Source organism: Propithecus coquereli, unplaced genomic scaffold (assembly GCF_000956105.1).
Source record: "Propithecus coquereli isolate 6110/MARCELLA unplaced genomic scaffold, Pcoq_1.0 Scaffold8, whole genome shotgun sequence".
Classification (NCBI taxonomy): Eukaryota; Metazoa; Chordata; class Mammalia; order Primates; family Indriidae; genus Propithecus; species Propithecus coquereli.
In genome coordinates, this window is record NW_012154173.1 from 2,385,890 (window position 1) to 2,403,784 (window position 17,895).

At 43.1% G+C, this 17,895-nt stretch overlaps 1 protein-coding gene across 6 annotated transcripts in view; it reads left to right on the top strand.

The window, feature by feature from the left end:
* Positions 1-17,895, top strand: part of TPD52 (tumor protein D52) — a 121,903-nt gene that overhangs the window by 75,012 nt on the left and 28,996 nt on the right. For 4 of the 6 annotated variants that reach the window (XM_012663157.1, XM_012663160.1, XM_012663158.1 and 1 more), the window contains exon 1: positions 8,097-8,589. The exons of the other annotated variants lie outside the window; for them this stretch is intronic. In XM_012663157.1, coding sequence (XP_012518611.1) covers positions 8,451-8,589 — 139 coding nt within the window. In that variant the 5' untranslated portion in view covers positions 8,097-8,450. Of the gene's footprint in view, positions 1-8,096; positions 8,590-17,895 lie in introns of those variants that run through there. 6 annotated transcript variants of the gene reach the window in all.

Sequence of the window (17,895 nt, forward strand, 5' to 3'; positions counted from 1 at the left end):
GTGGGGGTGGAAGGGGTGGGGAGGGAGGGGTTTCAGGATGATTCAAGCGCATTACGTTTATTATGCAGTCAAACCTCTCTGCTAATGATAATCTATGTTTACAGCCGCCCACCAGTGCTAGCCTAAGCTCCACCTCAGATCATCAGGCATTAGATTCTCATAAGGAGCACACACCCTAGATCCCTCACTTGCGCAGCTTACAGTAGGGTTAACGGTCCTATGAGAATCTAAAGCTGCTGCTGATCTGACAGGAGGCGGGGCTTATGCGGTGATGAGAGCCATGGGGAGCAGCTGTAAATACAGAGGAAGCTTTGCTGGATTGCCAGCCTCTCACCTCCTGCTGTGCGGCCCGGTTCTTAATAGGCTATGAGGACTGGTACCAGTCCTTGGGTTGGACTTTGGGGATCACAGCCACGGAGGATAGGTTTTCTTATAATACTGTGCCACAACAGACTTTCCCCTTGGGGTGGAAAATAAAGGGGGAAAGAAATGACATTCCCACAAGGAGTATTTCCTAAATTTATGACGCAAAGCTTCTAATCTGAAGGCTGACATGTATCTTTAAAAGAATGCTGGAATGATTTAATGGAGCTTTCTTTATCCAGCGTAGGAATGGAAGCCCACCCCGAGCAGGGACGGGGTCACTGAGCCTTCTCGTGCACCCGCTTCATCCCCAGCCGATCCCCACTGTGCCCCCTCCTGCGTTGCGTCCTTTCACTCTTCCAACACACAACACACTTAAAAAACTTTTCTGACTTTTTTTCACTTGCTTGTACCCTTTCTTTCCCTCCACTGGCCTCCACTTCCCCTCATCTGACTTACGTCATCACTCTTACTAAAGCTTCTCTGCCGGATCACCAGGACACCAAGTCCAGCGGCTTCTTTTTAAGTGTCTCTAGCATTTGCTCTTGTCCACTTCCTCTCCTCCCTTTACACCTGTAGTCGAGGTTTTCTTCCAGGTATCGTGCTTGTTGAGAGCACTGGAGCCAGACTGCTGGGGTTGGAATCCCAGCTTCACCACCTACTAACTGTGTGCCTGGGGCAAGTTACTCAACTACTGTGTGCGTCAGTTTTGTCATCTGTAAAATGGGGTAGTGAAAACACTTACCTCATAGGGGTGGTGTGAAGTGCATAGAAGAACGTCTGGCACATAGTAAGAGTTCCGTAGGGGCGAGTCATAACTATTATTAGTAGTAAAGGCCATTTCCTGCCCTTTGTAGGCTCTTTGGCCTGCTTCCTGCTTGCATGTGTTCACTCCCTTTCTTCTCCCCTTCCCTCATGGGCTCTCTCTTCTCTTTGGGCTTTTCCTCGACAGTCTCTGGGTTTCTCACATTTGTATTTTTGCCCGTAACTTTTTTGTGAGCTCCAGAGTTTAATTTCTAATCGTCGGGCTAGCCATTTACATACAGAAGTCTCCTGAGCACTACAAACCAAACCTGCCAAAGTGGAACTCATTCCCTTATCACCTAAAGTCTCTTCTCTGTTCCTGAATCACACTCTTTTGTTACCATCTTAATTAATACTATCACCGTCTTTCACGACTCACGCTGGGCAATCACTGTTTGCTCTCCCGGTTGTCTGGTTGGTCTCCAGCATCTGTTGCTCTCCCTCCATGGCATCTTTGTCTTGCTGTTCCCACTGTCCTCCCTGGCCCATGTTCTTTGTATTAGTCGGCCTGGGCTGCCATCACCATACCACAGATGGGGGTGGCTTAAACAACGCAAATTTATTTTCTCACATTTCTGAGGCTGAAAGTCCAAGGTGCTGACAGGGTAGGTAGGTTCCGGGTGAGGGCCGGGTCCTGGCTTGCAGACCCTCACCTCTCCCTGAGCCCTGGCATGGCCTTTTCTCTGGGTACTCGGGCACATCCCTGATGTCTCGTCTTCTTAAAAGGACACCAGCCCTATCAGATTAGGGCCTCACCCTTGTGACTTCACTTATCCTTAGTTACCACCTTCCAGGACCTGTCTCCAGATAGTCACTTTGGGGATTAGGGCCTCAGCACATGAATTTGGGGGACACAATTCAGTGCCCAACACCCTGGGTGCTGCTGCTGGGTACTTTTGCTGATTTCCCATCTGCCTCCTGCAACCCAGCCTCATGCAAGGGTAAGAATGATCTTTCCAAAGCACAGCTCCGACCATCCTCTTCCCAGTCCTAATGACCTGAGATGGGGCCCCCACTGCTTAGGTGCAGTGTGACTAGAGCTACCGCTTCAGGGCATTTGCCTTCATTTCTCAGTTTCTTATGTTTGTTCATCCGAGAATTAGAGAGAACGTTACTAACCCCATGTTGTAAGGATTAAATAAATGCTAACGAATATTTGTTATTTTATCCTGATTAAAACCAGGTTCATACTCTCTAGCCTGCCATTCAAAGTCCTCTATCACCTTCTTACTGCAAGTGGGATCCCTGGTGGTCCTGGGACCAGCGTCCTGCCACGCCTGGAGCTTGTCAGCTGTGCAGACCTGCACTGTAGTAAGATCTTAGGGGATTTGTGTGGGGAGTGGCTCATCACCTGATTCTAAGTACTGTAGTCACTTGCCTTGCAGGCAACTACCTGGCTTCAAATTCCAGCTCCTTCACTTGCTAGCTTATGTCTGAAGAGATGTTTACATAAACTGTCTATGCCTCATTTCCCCTCTGAAAAATGGGGATAAACAGAGTGTTTGCCTCACAGAGGGTTTGAGAAATTATGTAAATAAGGGAGCATCTACCCGTGTGATTTTAAATGGAATTTCATATTTAAAACTAAATCCCTTTTTTTTTTTTTTTGAGACAGAGTCTCACTGTGTTGCCCGGGCTAGAGTGCCGTGGTGTCAGCCTAGCTCACAGCAACCTCAAACTCCTGGGCTCAAGCGATCCTTCTGCCTCAGCCTCCCGAGTAGCTGGGACTACAGGCATGCGCCACCATGCCCGGCTAATTTTTTTTTTGTATATATTTTTAGTTGTCCAATTAATTTCTTTCTAATTTTAGTAGAGACGGGGTCTCGCTCTTGCTCAGGCTGGTTTTGAACTCCTGAGCTCAAACAATCCGCCCGCCTCGGCCTCCCAGAGAGCTAGGATTACAGGCGTGAGCCACCACGCCCGGCCCTAAGTCCCTTTTTTTGAGTTGAGGTTTGTTTACTGTGGCACAGTCCAGGGGGAAAGGAAGGTGGTGTTCACTCCCCTCGCCGCCTTCCCACCCTCTCACCTGACTGTGAACAGAGTCCTCCCGGGTCTTCCTCTGGGAAGATGGGACCACGCACAGGAGGTGATGGTGAGACTTTGCTGTGGAGGGTGGATCGCTGCTGCGGCAGTGGAGGGTGGAGAGCATCCTCTCGGCTCTCAGAAGCAGCTGGGAATGGAGATGTGCCTGTGTGTCTAAGCCGTGACCCATCTCAGTCCTGTTAGGTTCCTGCTGTGAGCAATGTCTTGCTCCCTGCTGCCCTAGCACCTTTAAGGCTGCAGAGGAGTTCTTCTGCATCATCTTTTGAAAGCCTTTTTCAAATTTACAGAACGATTGCAAGAATAAGAGTAGTGTAAAGAACACCTGCATTCTCTACTCAGATTCACTCACTGTTAACATTTTACCCCATCTGTTCTATCATTCTGTGTGTATGTGTATTTTCTGAACTATTCGAGAGTAAGTTGCATACATCATGGCCCTTGCCCCTAAAAATTTCAGTTTGTATTTCCTAAGAAGAGGGATATTCTCTTATATAACTACAGCATAGTTGTCAACTTCAGTAAATTTTAAATTAATATAAAACTTAAATTTATGGTCAGATTCCAATTTTTTCAACACACTCAACAATGCCCTTTTTAGAATTTTTTTTCCCCTTTAGTAAAGACCCAATGTAGGATCGGGTATGATCTTAAATTGTTGTATCTTTTTAGTGTTCTTTAACATGGATCATTTTCACAGCCTTTCTTTGTCTTTTATGGCATCAATATTTTTGATGAATTCATCTCCTTTCCTCTTTTAAAAACAGAATCTTTCTTTTCTCAAGAAAGGAGTATATTAGACTGGGATGCAAGCCTAAAAAAAGAAGGAAGCAAAAAACAAAAAAAAGAAAGGAGCATAGTAAAAAATTAGAAAAAAAAAGAACTTTCCTCATTTTGGATTTGTGTGATGCTTCCTTAGGATTAGATTCAGGTTCTGCATTCCTGGCTCAAACACTACATAGGTGTTCAGAGGACCACATTTGCAGACATACATCCTTCTGCCTCTCATTGGGTGATGGCTGTTTTGATCACCCAGTCAAGGTGGTGTCCCTTTCTCCATCGTACTGTTACTGTGTTTTCCCTTCTGTCAACTAGTGAATCTGTGGGGAGGCACTGTAAGACCAGGTAAATATCGTGCTGTTCATCAAAATTTCTCCCTGGATTTCCCAACCATTGATTATTCTTGCCTGAAAAGATCTTTATAAGGATGGTCAGGATGGCATTCATAATTAAGAGTCTTCTTTCTCCCTCTTTATTTGTCTATTTATTGTTTGCATGGACTTTTGGATTCCTGTTTTTCCAGTGGTTTATAATCCATTACTGTCCTTAATCATGCCAGTAGTCTGATTGGCCCCTATTTGGCTAGTCGGAGCCCCTTTAAGCTGGCAGCTGTGCCATCCTGACACATCCACATTACCTGAATACCTGTGTCTGCCTCTCCTGTCTGGCAGCCACGTCATCTCCCTTTGAGATGCCCTTTAGAGGACCTCACAGTAAATTTTGTGTGTTAAATAGCTTTTAAATTACACTATCTCATAAATGTCTTTCAGATTTGGGGAGGATCTACCTTAACATATTTGAATAGTGTGTTAATACGTAGACAGAAACTTAATTTTTTTTATAATCGTTTGTACCTACTCCCATTTCCACTTTAGTAACTGAGTCCTCGTAGGGCCCTGTAGTATGTACGGGGCTGGCTGCACCGAGGGGACCTCTGAGCTGCCCTTGGGCGCCCTCTGCTGACACTGCAGTGCCTGTGCCCTTTTTTGCAGTTGTGGGACGTGGATTTCTTATTCTGCACATTTTCTTTCTTTTGATGGGTTGCTCTCTCTTCGATTATTACACAAATATGCATCATACAATACAACCTGCTTTGTTTACTCAATGTATCCAGAATATCGTTCCATGTTAAAAAAGTATATATTTACACCATTATGTTAATGTTTGCATATTTTTCTGTTACATGTTCTTTTTAGCATTTAAATAACCCATTTTTAGTAGGCATGTGTTGCTTATTTTTTCCATTTCAAATAGCATCTAAAATTTACATATGCCATTCATTTGTAACTTCTTAAGTAGGACTTGATAAGTAGGTAGGAATTTAACAGGTAAAAATATAGGAAAAGGAGACTCTAGTTCAAGAAAATTGTTTAGGCCAAGTTTAGGATGTGTTCAAGAAACAGGAAAATCAAGTTTGGCTGAAACATGGTTGAGTAGTAGTGGGAAATATGGTTAGAAAGTAGTATTTTGGGACTCTTTCTATTGAAATGTTAGAATCCAACTCCAACCGTAAGTGAAGCAGAACAGAAGTATATTTGTTTAATAACTGGGAAGCCCAGGGTAGCTGGGTACAGGGGCTTGGTGCTACTGCCCCATCCTTTCCCTGTTTCTACTTCTAGTCTCAGCACTGGTTCTCTTGTCTCTTGGCACAGGGAGGGAAGGAGCCCCCTGGCCCTTCCAAACCAGCACCCAACAGCTCAGGTTATAGGGAGAGTCACTTTCTTCTATTAGTCATAGAGTAAACACCAGGGAAGGCCACAGACTGGTACTCTTTGGGTCGTATGTCTACACTAGGCCAGTGCTTGTGAGCAGGGGATGGTGTGTCTGCGTGGGCTGCACCTGAAGCACAGGCCCACGCTAAGGCCCGGGAAAGGTGGCAACTACGGTCGTCTCTCCTCCCAGAACTCCATGGAGCAAGTGAAGTAGAATCCTTCAAGGGAAGGAGTGCTGAACAGACAAGACAGGAGACGTCTGTCACACTGTCCCTCGGGCTGGGTCTCTCCTACAACTCTCCAGGTGGGTCTGAAGTAGGGTGTGGTCAGGGATAACAGAGAAGAGGGAAGGGTGTAAGGCAGTCGATGCGGTTGGTGGACAGCTCGATGGTGCCTCCTGATAGAGCGGGAGTGCTTGGACGTTATTCCTTTGAGGTGAGGCCTGGGAGACTGAGGATGGCGAATTTAGAGGTAAGAACATCATGAGGAAAACTGGTGAATTCAGTCTCGTGCATGTTGATTTTGAAATATTAATACTTTTGGACCAGCCGTGTGGAAATGTCCAGCAGGACAGGACCAAATCTTACCAGGTTCTTCCTTGGGCCAACTAGCCCACAGCAGGAAATAAAAAGGGGCTGCGTCCAATACAAAGGCTTCCCTCCCTGGCAGGATTTTTCAGTAGCCTGTTTCTGAATCTGCCGCTCTCTTTTAGCTTCTCTCTGCCTACAGAGCATCCTCAGTACAGCATTTCCAGAGTCATCTTGAGATAAAACTTTCTTTTTATACTGTTTCTGTCTGGCTCAAAAACCTTCAGATTTTTTTTGTTCTTTTGCACATTATTATATAGAAAAGTTTGTCATTCAGGGTCTTTAATGGTCTGGCCCAAGCAACATTTCCATTTTTTATTTCCTTTCAACTCCATTCTACTTTGTATGTGACTCTTGAATCAACTGAATTTTCGCCATTCATTAGCCCTCTCCAGCCTCTCCTGCCTCCGGTCATCTGTTCTCACGTTCCTCACAGGCTAGCATGTCTGGACTGGGATCTCACCGGAGACACTGAGAACTAGCACTGGTTCAGAGAGCCAGGGTGTTGCATAACAGTGTTAAGATTATACTTAAAACAAGTAGAGTACAAATTTTAGATAATTACTTAAATTCTGAATCCTCACTTTTATAAATAAGGCCTGTAGTCCCACACCGTAGCCCAGGGACACGACTCCGATATCTTTCCTGTCACAGCAGAGAGACTATGATTTCAAGAAACCAGACAATTCATTCTTTCAAATAATGAAAAGAAACCATTTATTTGATTTCTAAACATGGAATGAACATTTATAGTTGCCTAAATTTTGGTACCTTTAGGAGAAAAATACAGATCATTTTTTTTGTTGTTGGTGGTGTAAAAAATAAATTTTTAAAAAACTTAAGGTATAGACTGGCCATAAATAGAGTACAACATGAGATTAACAAAAAAAGTTTAAACATCATCCATTGTGTATTCTGTATGTAAAAACCAATCATAACTTGAGGTGAATATAGACTATCTTGGTTCATGTATATTTTACACGCTAGACACACATTGATTTTTTTTTTTCATGCTTTAAGTATATTAGGTTTTGTATTTGCTCCCAATTCCAGGAGAGTATATCTGAGTTTTCTTTTTAGCAGGTAGATTTGAAAGTAGAATACTGCCTTTTTTTTGTCGTGCAGTTTCGGACCACTGCCCACCTGAGGGTGGGTCACTTTTATTTTTACCTCCTTAATGTTACAAGCAGCAGGAGATGCAAATGCTGTGGCTTGAGCCAAGGCCATAGTCATCATAGAAAGATTCTGCTAGGACACTTATGCTAAAGGAAATGAATTTGGTGACTTGGAAGTTTTGTTTTACAAGCTAACTGCGCCCAGCCACTCTGCAGTACAGCACACAGGTTTATTGCAGCACTTGCAGAGCCATGGCCTTAGTCAAACAAAGAAGGCGCGGGAACACCTGGGAGCGTTACCTTCAAAGTTGGTTCTTCGCTTTCAGTGCATGTGACCGAACCACCATCTTTTCCAAAAAAGAGAGAAAAGACGTAAAAATCAGTCCGAAACTTCTGTGACACTCAGTAAGACTCCACTTTAGATATTGCAATAATGGAAATATAGCTTTATTTTTATCCCAAGTCGTGCTTAGAAAGCTGATTGCAAAACCAGGAAGCTTGGCTTTCAGAATTCTACCGTAATCCAGGGTGGAAAAAAAGTATCCCCCAGATGGCAGTGGCGGGAGATTACTGACTGGTAATCCTTCCTTGTCCTAGAAGATTAAGTCTGCCCTGGTGTAGTTGTGGTCAGCTGACTGTTTTTTAAAAAAATAAATTGTGGTTTCTTGTTGTGATTCTGCCAGCATCTGACGTGGGCTTGAACTGTTTGTACATCGGAGCCACTTTGCAGAACCTGGCCCTCCTTTGTGTACTGAGGAAAGCGCCGCTCCCTTGCCCAGGTTGTTCATTGTTGACTGAATTAACAACAGGTGGTGAACAGAGCCCCTCCTAAGGTTGCCCAGGATAAGTCATTTATTAAATAGGTCTGTTTGTCAGGCGGGCTCTCCTAAGGAAATGCTGTACCTGAGCCCGGAAGCCGGGGCCTCTAACCCCTGGGGCTGATTTCTTCAGTGAGGTTGCACCCTGCAAAGGGAATATGGCCAAAGTGGCACTCACCTGAGGAGTCAGGGCAGGTGGTTAGAAAGCCATGCGTTCTGCGTTTGTCTGGAATGGATTGTGGAGAGATGGACTTATATGAGGACTACCAGTCCCCGTTTGATTTTGATACAGGAGTGAACAAAAGCTATCTCTACTTGTCTCCTAGTGGAAATTCATCTCCACCCGGATCACCTACTCTGCAGAAATTTGGTAACTACTAATTTTGTAAAGTTAAGCTTGCCTGTGATAAAATCTAGGCATAACTTGGGGTTTGCCTGGCTTTAAAATTATTAAAGATGTACCAGGGTGTTGCTGGGTTGTTAACTAGCTAACAAAGCTGTTCTAGATTCGAAGCAGAGACATAGATGGCTCATTAAATACTTAGAATATATGTATGCTGGGAAGTTAGATGTTAAAGTTAGCACTATTTATATGATCATTAGAGTTCTTCCCTTGATATGTCCAGCTCACTTTGAGTTTGTTGAGCTGGTAAATAACAACAAAAGAGGAATCTGAAGGTCCTGGTTTCCGCCTGTGTAATTTATGAAGACTTTACTGATGTTTGTTTTTAGTAAAACGAGACTAAAGTATCTGAAGCACTGACTAAATTCAAGGTCCTGCTTAATGGATGCCCTGGGTTTTGTTATGGAATATTGGGAGTAACTTACAGAAATTCCTAGGCAAGAGATTATTTTAAAAAAAGAACAACTCAAAATTGCTGCACCTGTGGACGCAGTTATTCCTTCGTATGTGCCCGTACGGGATTGTTCTGAAGGCCAGGAGCACTGTCAGGGGAGATCTTCATTTAACAGCCCCGGCAGCACAAAGCTGGAGGCGGCCTTAGCCGACATCCAGGCGGGTTCTGTCATTTTACAGCCAACACGAGATATGGCTAAATGTAACTTCCTCTGTAACTTGGAAGAGAAGCAACCAGATTTTCCCAGAGGTTAATTTTTTCCATATTAATGAAGAATAGGTCACATTTTGTTCTTAAGCTTAAAAAATGGGTAATTTAGAAAAAAGGTGGTAAAGGCTTGACTGCATGTAACCTAGCTGTAGGTATTTTAGCTTTGTAGGTTTGCTGACAACAGGGAGTGTGCTAAAAGCAACATTGCTCTAACTCTTGGTTGCAACTGGTAACCACGTTTGGGGGTGCAGCTGGGACTTCAGGAAGGGGAAAATGTTGATGATAATGGAGAGGGCCCAGGGCTGGTCTCTACAAGTTGGGGGCGGGTAGGCAGCCGCTAGATGTCTGTTGGGGCGAGCCAGGTTGCCAGGAAGCTTTCTCCTGTGCTGACTTTGCCATGTCTATATGGTCCACCTTTGACCTCTGTAATAAGGTCCAGGGTTCCCCCTTGCCCAGCCCCTTTCTAACTTATGTATAAGGGCAGCACACGGAGTGGGGATGTTAGAACTCGGTAGCACAGTAAAGCCTAAGTGACAAGGGGCCATGAAACCCTTCTAGAAGCCGAGGCTGCAGTTGGGGTACTTCAGGTAGACGTTGGCAATCAGTTGCAAGAGTTCGAGATTGCTAGGAAGAGTGATGTTGCTCGTTTCTTTTAGTTCTCATCTACTCCTCTTTGTGTCTTTATTTCTTTCACCTCCTTTCACGTTCCTAGTTACCATGATGGCTGCCTTTGGATGTCTTCTGTCAAAACCAAGACACGGTTGTAGGGTTGGGTGTACCTCTAGGCAAATTTCAAAAAATTACGTTCATAATTCTTAGTGGCTGTCTGGAGGTCCCTAGAGTTGTGGAATGTAAAAAAAAAATTATAAATCAAATGAATAACAACAATTTAAAACAAACTCACGTACCCATGAGTGCATAGATTTAGTGGTTTGTATTAATTGAAAGAAAGGAGGGGGAGTGAGCATTCAAACAACAACAAACAGAACCACCCTAAGCAGTCATCTGGTAAGAATGGGGTGATTATAAAATAGCAAAATAAAAAGGGGGACCCGGAAGAGTGATTACCAGTCTCTGTTCTTGGGACTGATGGTGCGTAGATGGAATGAATAATATGTCTTCCATGTGTTTGTACTCTTATTTCTATGTAGGCACTCTTAGGACCAATACATTTTGAATCCATTAATAGTTCATGTGGCTTTTGGCCGCTATGTATTTTCTTGATCAGCAGGCAAGTAATGCAGACAACAAGGACTGATGTGAAAAGGCATGCTATCAGAAAGGTTGGCAGTGCTGATCTGAAAGGAATGTATTCTTTGGTATGTATCCAAAATGCCATCATGGGGCAAATGAGAAAGTAATGAGATTTAATGTACAGGCAGGATGTTCCTAAGAAGCAATCGTAGTGAAGGTTAGGATGAGGGCCAGAGGCTGTAGCAAAAGGAGGCCTTTTATCAGGGGCCTTTAAACTCTTTGGGCACGACCAACCCATATTCAGAAATGCCTGATACCACTGACCCACAATTCTCACAAACACAAATATCCATCAGTAACTGAAACAAAATGTTATGAACTAGACTTATCCTTACTATATGTGATATTCTCAGCTATTTTATATCATTCTATTACATTTCTTCTTTTTAAAATGCTCATCTGGTACTGATAAATGGATTTCACAGCCCATAGTCTGAAAGCACTGATTTATAGCAAGTTTCGGAATCTGGAATATAACCTCCGTTAAGGGATGTTAGTTTGTCTTTGTTGTTCACTGCTGTTTCCGCAAGCACCTGAAATCATGCTTGACATTTATGCCTCAACAAGTATTTTTTGAATAAATGAGCGAGTGAAACTGGTATGGACTAGTTCACACTCCCATTCATCTTACAGGTGTGAACACTGAGGCTGGGAAAAACGTGCGATGTCCCCAAATCACAAAGTTTAGTTAGTCTAAACTTGGACTAGCGCTTGTCTCTTAATTCTCAAGCCTGTGTGTGTGTGTGTGTGTGTGTGTGTGTGTGTGTGTGTGTGTTAGACCACAACATCTCACCCTCTCTGCTAATGGATATTGTAGAACAGGTTAATCATTCAAGGCCTAACTTCTCCCTTGGTCAAGGGTTTTACTGTGGGGGTGGTTTGGTGATTCCTTATGTGCCACTGAGACCCACACATTCCATTCCATTTTATGGCTGCTAGTCAGCACCAGGGAAGTCTCACAGCTGGTGTCTTTTGTTGCATTTTCTCTTCCACTCTGTGAACACCTATAAGGATAATTTCCCAAATGTTATTTGAATCGACTCTCTTCCTCTTAAGAATTTTCTAATGCACAGGAAGATGCAGACCTGGCTTGTGGCACCTTTGGATATTTCTAGTGACTTCAGGAAATACAAGCAATGAAAGAAATCTGACATTTTAGTTTAATGCTGTCATATTTGAAACTCTAAAAAGACTGAAAAATCAAACTGAAATTCCTTAGCTCTTAGTTCTTCTTTTCATTATGTTTTACTTTTTTTGATTTCTACTGTGTCATTCCCACATCTTTTTAGGGAAGTGGTGACTGCTTAAAAGTTTTTCATTATTACAGCGGTCTTAAATAGCAAACATCTATGGTGTGCAAAATAAAAATCAGAGCAGAATTGAAGAGACTTCTTATTCCTACAGAGGAGAGACTTCCTGTTCGGGAATCCCCAGATTTCTCCATGGCTGACCTTTGTCTCTCTTCTGCGGAGTGTCCCAGTTGCTAGTTTTATGCCTGATAAAACTAGGGGGTGGAACAGTGGGGAAAGGAGATGGCGCTGAAGTAATTGACCGAAGATTTTTTTTTTTTTTTTAAGATGAAAGAGATGTAAGGGTCAGTTTAGGACTATTGGAAGGAGCAAATAAAGCATATGAATGCTAATGTGTTCTATCTAGACGATCTTTTCTTCCTTCTCCAGTCTTGCTGTGAAGTGAAGTTTTGGGAGGTGACCTTTTGTCTTGGATGGGACATTGACCGCTCTTCAGGGCCCTCTTTCCAAGCTGAGTCCCAGGAGTACTTATCTGCCCCGTGTGGCTCCCTCCATCCCCTTTTGGCCTTAGTATAACCTCTTCTCCTCCCCCCTTCCCCTTGCCTCCCCTTTCTGGTTCCATAACTGGGTGTGGGGCTGCCACTGACATCTAGTGGGTAGAAGCCTGGGATGTTACACGGGAGGATGCCTAGGACAGCACCCAGGACAGCCCCCACCACAGAGAATTATCTGATTCAAAATATCTGGTGCTGTAGCCGAGAAGCCCCGTCCTAACTGGGTCCTGTTTGGGGTCTCCTGAAGGGATCCACCCTGGTGTGGGGATCTCCAAATACTCCTCCCACTTCTTCTGGGATTTTATCACATCCAGAAACGAGGCACAGAGAGAGGGGGCCCCACTGGCTCATAAGGAGAAAGAATATCTTGCGATCTTCTTAGATATTGCAGCTAAAGATACTTTGACCTGTATGTTTAAATCTCTTTGTATGTCTCTGGGTTTTAAAAAGGGGATGCATATTTCCCCTGTTGGCACATAAACAAAACAGTCCCAGAGACTGAAGTTTCTTATTCCTATTCTGGTCTTAAAGCCATTGTTGCCTCTTTGAAGACTATGTAAGAGAGGTGTATGCAGTTTTCTTTTCCAGAGAAGCTTCTAGGGCTTAATTATACATTAACAAATGCTTTCCTGTGTAGATAGTGTTAACATTCAGGCTAAATAGCAGATATCTTAGACTCCTTTTCTGGCATCTTTTTCCCTCCTAGTTGAATTTTTTGGGGACAGCTGATGTTATATTCTTCCTTCTGTAATACCATTTGTGCCCCATCTGTAGAAGTATGGTACGTTTGACTGTGCACACACTTTCTCATGAAAGTGTGACATGAAGGTGGGTGACCTGTTCTAAATAGTAACAATCTTTGGATAAATTACGTATGAGATAGAAGTTGTATTTCTTTAGAAAACTGACATTTCATGTCTGTCTTAAGTAAAAAAAACAAAACAAAACAAAACAAAAACCTTTTGTATGTAAAAGCAGTGAAGTGAAAATGCAATATATAAAATTTTATAAAGCTCAATATAAAAGGTAGATAATGAAGGGAGATTGGGTTCCTTCCCTCTAACTCAACAGTGTACTTTTCTATAATTCACTGACTCAGAGTGTTGATGGGAGTGTGTGTGTGTGTGTGTGTGTGTGTGTGTGTCTGACACTGCGCGTCAGAGACTGTGCTGGGCCCGAAGACACAGGATCGGAGCACGAAGGGCAACTATTGCCAACTGCAGGCCCATGTTCTAGTACAGTAAACACTACACAGAGCTCGTTATACCCAGAGCCCGGGCTCATTTCTCAGCCCAGGTCGTGTGATCCAGGGGAAATCCTCCAGAGCAGGAGATATCCTAAAACTGACTTGTTGAAGTGAATGGGACTTGGAAAAATAGAGAGCAGTTTCAGTCAGAGAAAATAACATGTACACAGACACAGAAAAGAGAGCATGTTTTAGAAAGAGATATAGTGGAGATGGTTGCATGAGATCGTGAAGGTAATTAATGCCACTGAATTAGACGTTTGAAAATGGTTAAAATGACATTTTATGTTATATATTTTATCACAATAATAAAGTGAGACAAAAAATGTATGGGAGCTATATGAAAAATTTTTTTTTTTGAGTTAATGCGTTCCTTTGGAAAAAAAGCATGTCTCCCTGGAGGGACTGGAGGCTGGAAGATGCAGCCGGGGCGCCGGGGCAGTGAGGGCAGCAGCAGGAGGTGGGGCGGCGGCGTCCAAGTTGTCAAGAGCGAGGAGCTCTATGAGGAGGTGGGAAGCCGTGGAAGGATTCGAGACAGGGACTGTTGTGTCAGACACAAACTCTAGAAAGCTCACTCTGGCGGCAGGATGGCAAATGGATTGGAGAGGACGGAGATCTTTTGGGAGCTTAGGGGCAAGAATGTAAATAAGCAAGAAATAGTGAGAGTCTGAATTCGGCAGGGGTGGTGGGATTGGAGGTGGGGAGTGAAGGAGATCCAGAGAGTGGGATGAAACAACCTCTCAGGGAGGTAGAAGAAGAACCAGGAGAGATGAGAGCAGTGGGGAGGTCAGACGAAGGTCGGTGTCGGGTGCCTTGGCCATGCCAAATGAGGTATATGAGAAGCGCCCTTGGTCAAAGGGATGTGTGTGGGGGCTGGGGCAGGTCCAGGGCTGCCAGGGCTTGAGGAGTGGTGGGAAGTGTGGCCTGAGAGCCAAGCCTCATGGAAGAGAAGAAGAGAAGAAATAGATGAATTTGTAGAGCACAGAAAAGTGGGGACACAACAAATCCTTGTATGCGCCCACTTTTTATAGGTAAGGGGCTTGGGGCCCATTGAAGGTAAGCATTCGGGTAAAGGTCTCCCAGCTAGTAATTGGCTGAATCAGTTTTTATACACCTTTCAATCTGTATTAGTTTCCTTGGGCTGTGTAGCAAAACTGGGTGGTTTAAAACAACAGAAAGAGCTTATCTCTTCAGGCCGGAAGTCAGAAATTAAGGTGTTGGCAGTGCCATGCTCCTTCTGAAACCTGCAGGGAAATCCTTCCCTGCCTCTTCCTCACTTCTGCTGGTTGCTTACAGTCCTTGGCGTTCCTCGGCTTGTAGCTGCATCGCTCCAGTCTCTGCCTCTCCCTCATCACAGGTGTTCTCCCTGTGTCTCCCTCCGTGTGCTGTGTATCTCCACATGTCTTCTCTCTGGGTCTCCGTGTTCAGATTTCCTTCTTATTAAATCTAAGAACACCAGCCATTGGATTAGAGCCCACCTTAATGACCTCATGTTAACTTGATTACATCTGCAAAGACCTGGTTTGCAAATAAAGATGCATTCCCAGGTAACAGGGGTTAGGAAGTTAGGAAATTGAACATATCGTTTAAGGTGACACAGTTCAACCCACTACACCGTCTATTGTAATTTCAAAGCTCATGCTTGTCTTTGTCTACTCTTTTCAAAATCTCTGTCCCCAGTTTTCTCATATAATGAAGCATTTAATTCAAATGCTTCAAAATTCTTTTCAGATCTAAAATGGTATGAAATGGCTAAAAAACTTTTAATCGATAATCCTAGGAAGTCTTGAAGCAGTTGGTCTTAATTGGAATGAAAGTCAAAGAACTGTTTAGGTGGGTGCTCCAGAATGGGAGCGGGGACAGGTCCATACCCACAGCCCCCATCAGAGGAACAGAGAGGGGCTCACCAAACTCTTATTCATGGCTTAATGGTAGGGTCTAAGTTTTTATAAAAGTGGCTTTTGCTTCTTTCCCCGGTTGAAAGTTGTGGAAGTAGGTGGCGAAAAGGTGGTTGTGCATGAGAAAGTAAAGAGAAAGTTACTTTGATTAAATCTTTAACCAATGAATCAGTTCAAATACAACGTTTATTGTCATTCGTTCTGTTCTAGACACTGAGTTCTGAGATGAAAAGATAAGGAAGTGACAGCAGGGCTTTGTAGTCTATAACTAGAGACCCATTCAAGACTGAACTCTTTCTCTTCGTCACTGTGGGTGATCCCTACCATTCCTTCCTCAGGTCACACTCCCTCACATGTTTCCACGGAGGCCAAAAGTGTAAGAACTTCATCTGCCTCAGATTACTCACAAGTTCTCTGAAGTTCGAAGTGTCGTATTTCATCAACTCTAAGACACCACGGATTGTAAGAAGTGCTATTAATGTTTTGTGTTTCATCAAGGGGAAAAAATGCTGCCAGTTAAACTAAAAAAAAAAAAAAACCCAACAGTGCTTTATTGTCACTTAAAAATTTTAATTTTATGTTTATTGAAATTTTTTAGATTTATTCAGACATGTTCACTGATCATAACACTCCTGTACATATTTTTTAAAGTAAAAAAGTTAACGTTTATCTAAAACATCTTCACATTCATTGCCAAACTTACTTGAATTGCTTTTCAACTAGGAATAATCCCATGTCCCATGTCCGTTCTATTTATATATTTATATATTTATATATTTTCTTCACGTAAAATGTCTGTGATGCAGCCTTTCTTAAAAGAGATGTCTGTAATCTGGGATTTTCTAAACCACTGACACCTATTTTGCAAGTTTTGGGGCATATTTGTAGGTGATGAACAACTATGTCACAACCACTGCTGGGCTGATGAATCCTACAGTGCATCTCACAGATGTAAAATGTATCTTCAGGTTGATGGGGCACATCTCTGTCTTCTTCATTCTCACTGCCAAGATGCTGGGGCTCTCCCCTGCGCATCCAGCAGTCGCCCTGTCACTGGGCTCCAGGTTCTTCCCAGTCCAGGCCACCCTCCACCCTGCTGCTGGAAGGACTTTCCAAAAGGCAAGTCTAGACTTGTCACTCTTTTGTGTAAAACTATTCAAGGGTGGGGTGTGTGCGTGGGGAGGGATATTATGGACAGAATTAAGACAGGCTGACAATCTGCTTGCACAACTAGGCGAAGAACAATTAAGGCAGTGGCTAAAATGTTAACCTCCTGGAACAGATTGTCACTAATTTTTACTTACTTGGGTTTGATACTGTTACCTGTGACTCCCCAACCAGGGATTACAAGTTCTCATACCTTCAGGGAAGTAAAAAGTCCCTGTGGAGAAAGAAAGCACTGATTCCTTGTCCTGCCCTGCTCATTGACATTTCTCTAAGAAAAGGTAGCGTGAAGAAGCAGGAGTCTACAGTCAGAAAGATTTGAGTTTTAATCTCACCTTCGTGACTCTGGGCAAGTTATGTAACCTCAGAGGACCTCAGTTTCCTAATGGAAATAAGCACTCCTCCTCCTCTCGGGTGTTGGTTGTAAGGTGTTTTTGTTTTTATGAGGTAACATCTAAGTCTCCCTTTCTAGTAGCTGATATATTAGACGTTAATAAATATTAATCATATGTTTCCCCCTTCTTTGTCTTTTAAAAACCACTTTCTATCAGATTCTGAAAGGAAACATTAAAATTAATGAACAAATAGAATTTTTCGGATTATTTATGGTTTTAAATATTCTGTACTTTAAAATGTTCCTATTTCCCACCTTTCATGTTGTGAATGAGAAATTAATATCTTTTCTCCCAACAGCCAGACTCTACTTTCATATTAAATACCATACTATTATTGAATATACAGGAAACATAATATGTAGAAAAATATATAAGGCAAGATTTGGATTCCCTGGTTTGGAGAAACTGTAGAGTTGGAAACGATGAGGACTGCTTTGATCTAGTCTGCCAGATTTGACTATTTTTTTTTTTTACAGTGTCTTATTTTTATTATTGCTTTTAGGTACCCTCCAAGTCTGACCTGCCCCTTACTTTTTGTCTTTGTTTTCAGATCAATGATTTGAAGCATTTGCTTCCAAATCACACTGGGTTCAAAATCCTGACTCTACCACATATTCAGGTGTGTCACCTTGGGCAAACTTCTTAACTTTTGTAAGGTACAGTTTCCTCACCTGTGAATGGTGACAGTGATCCAGCCTCGTAGAAATGTTGCATGTAAATGACTTAATATATTTGGACCACTTAGCTCAGATTCGGATATGAATAGAATGCACTCGGTAGTGTCGGTGATGGCTGTGGCTAATAATTTTCCTAAGGCGTGACTGTCATGTTTTGCTGGTGATGTTGGC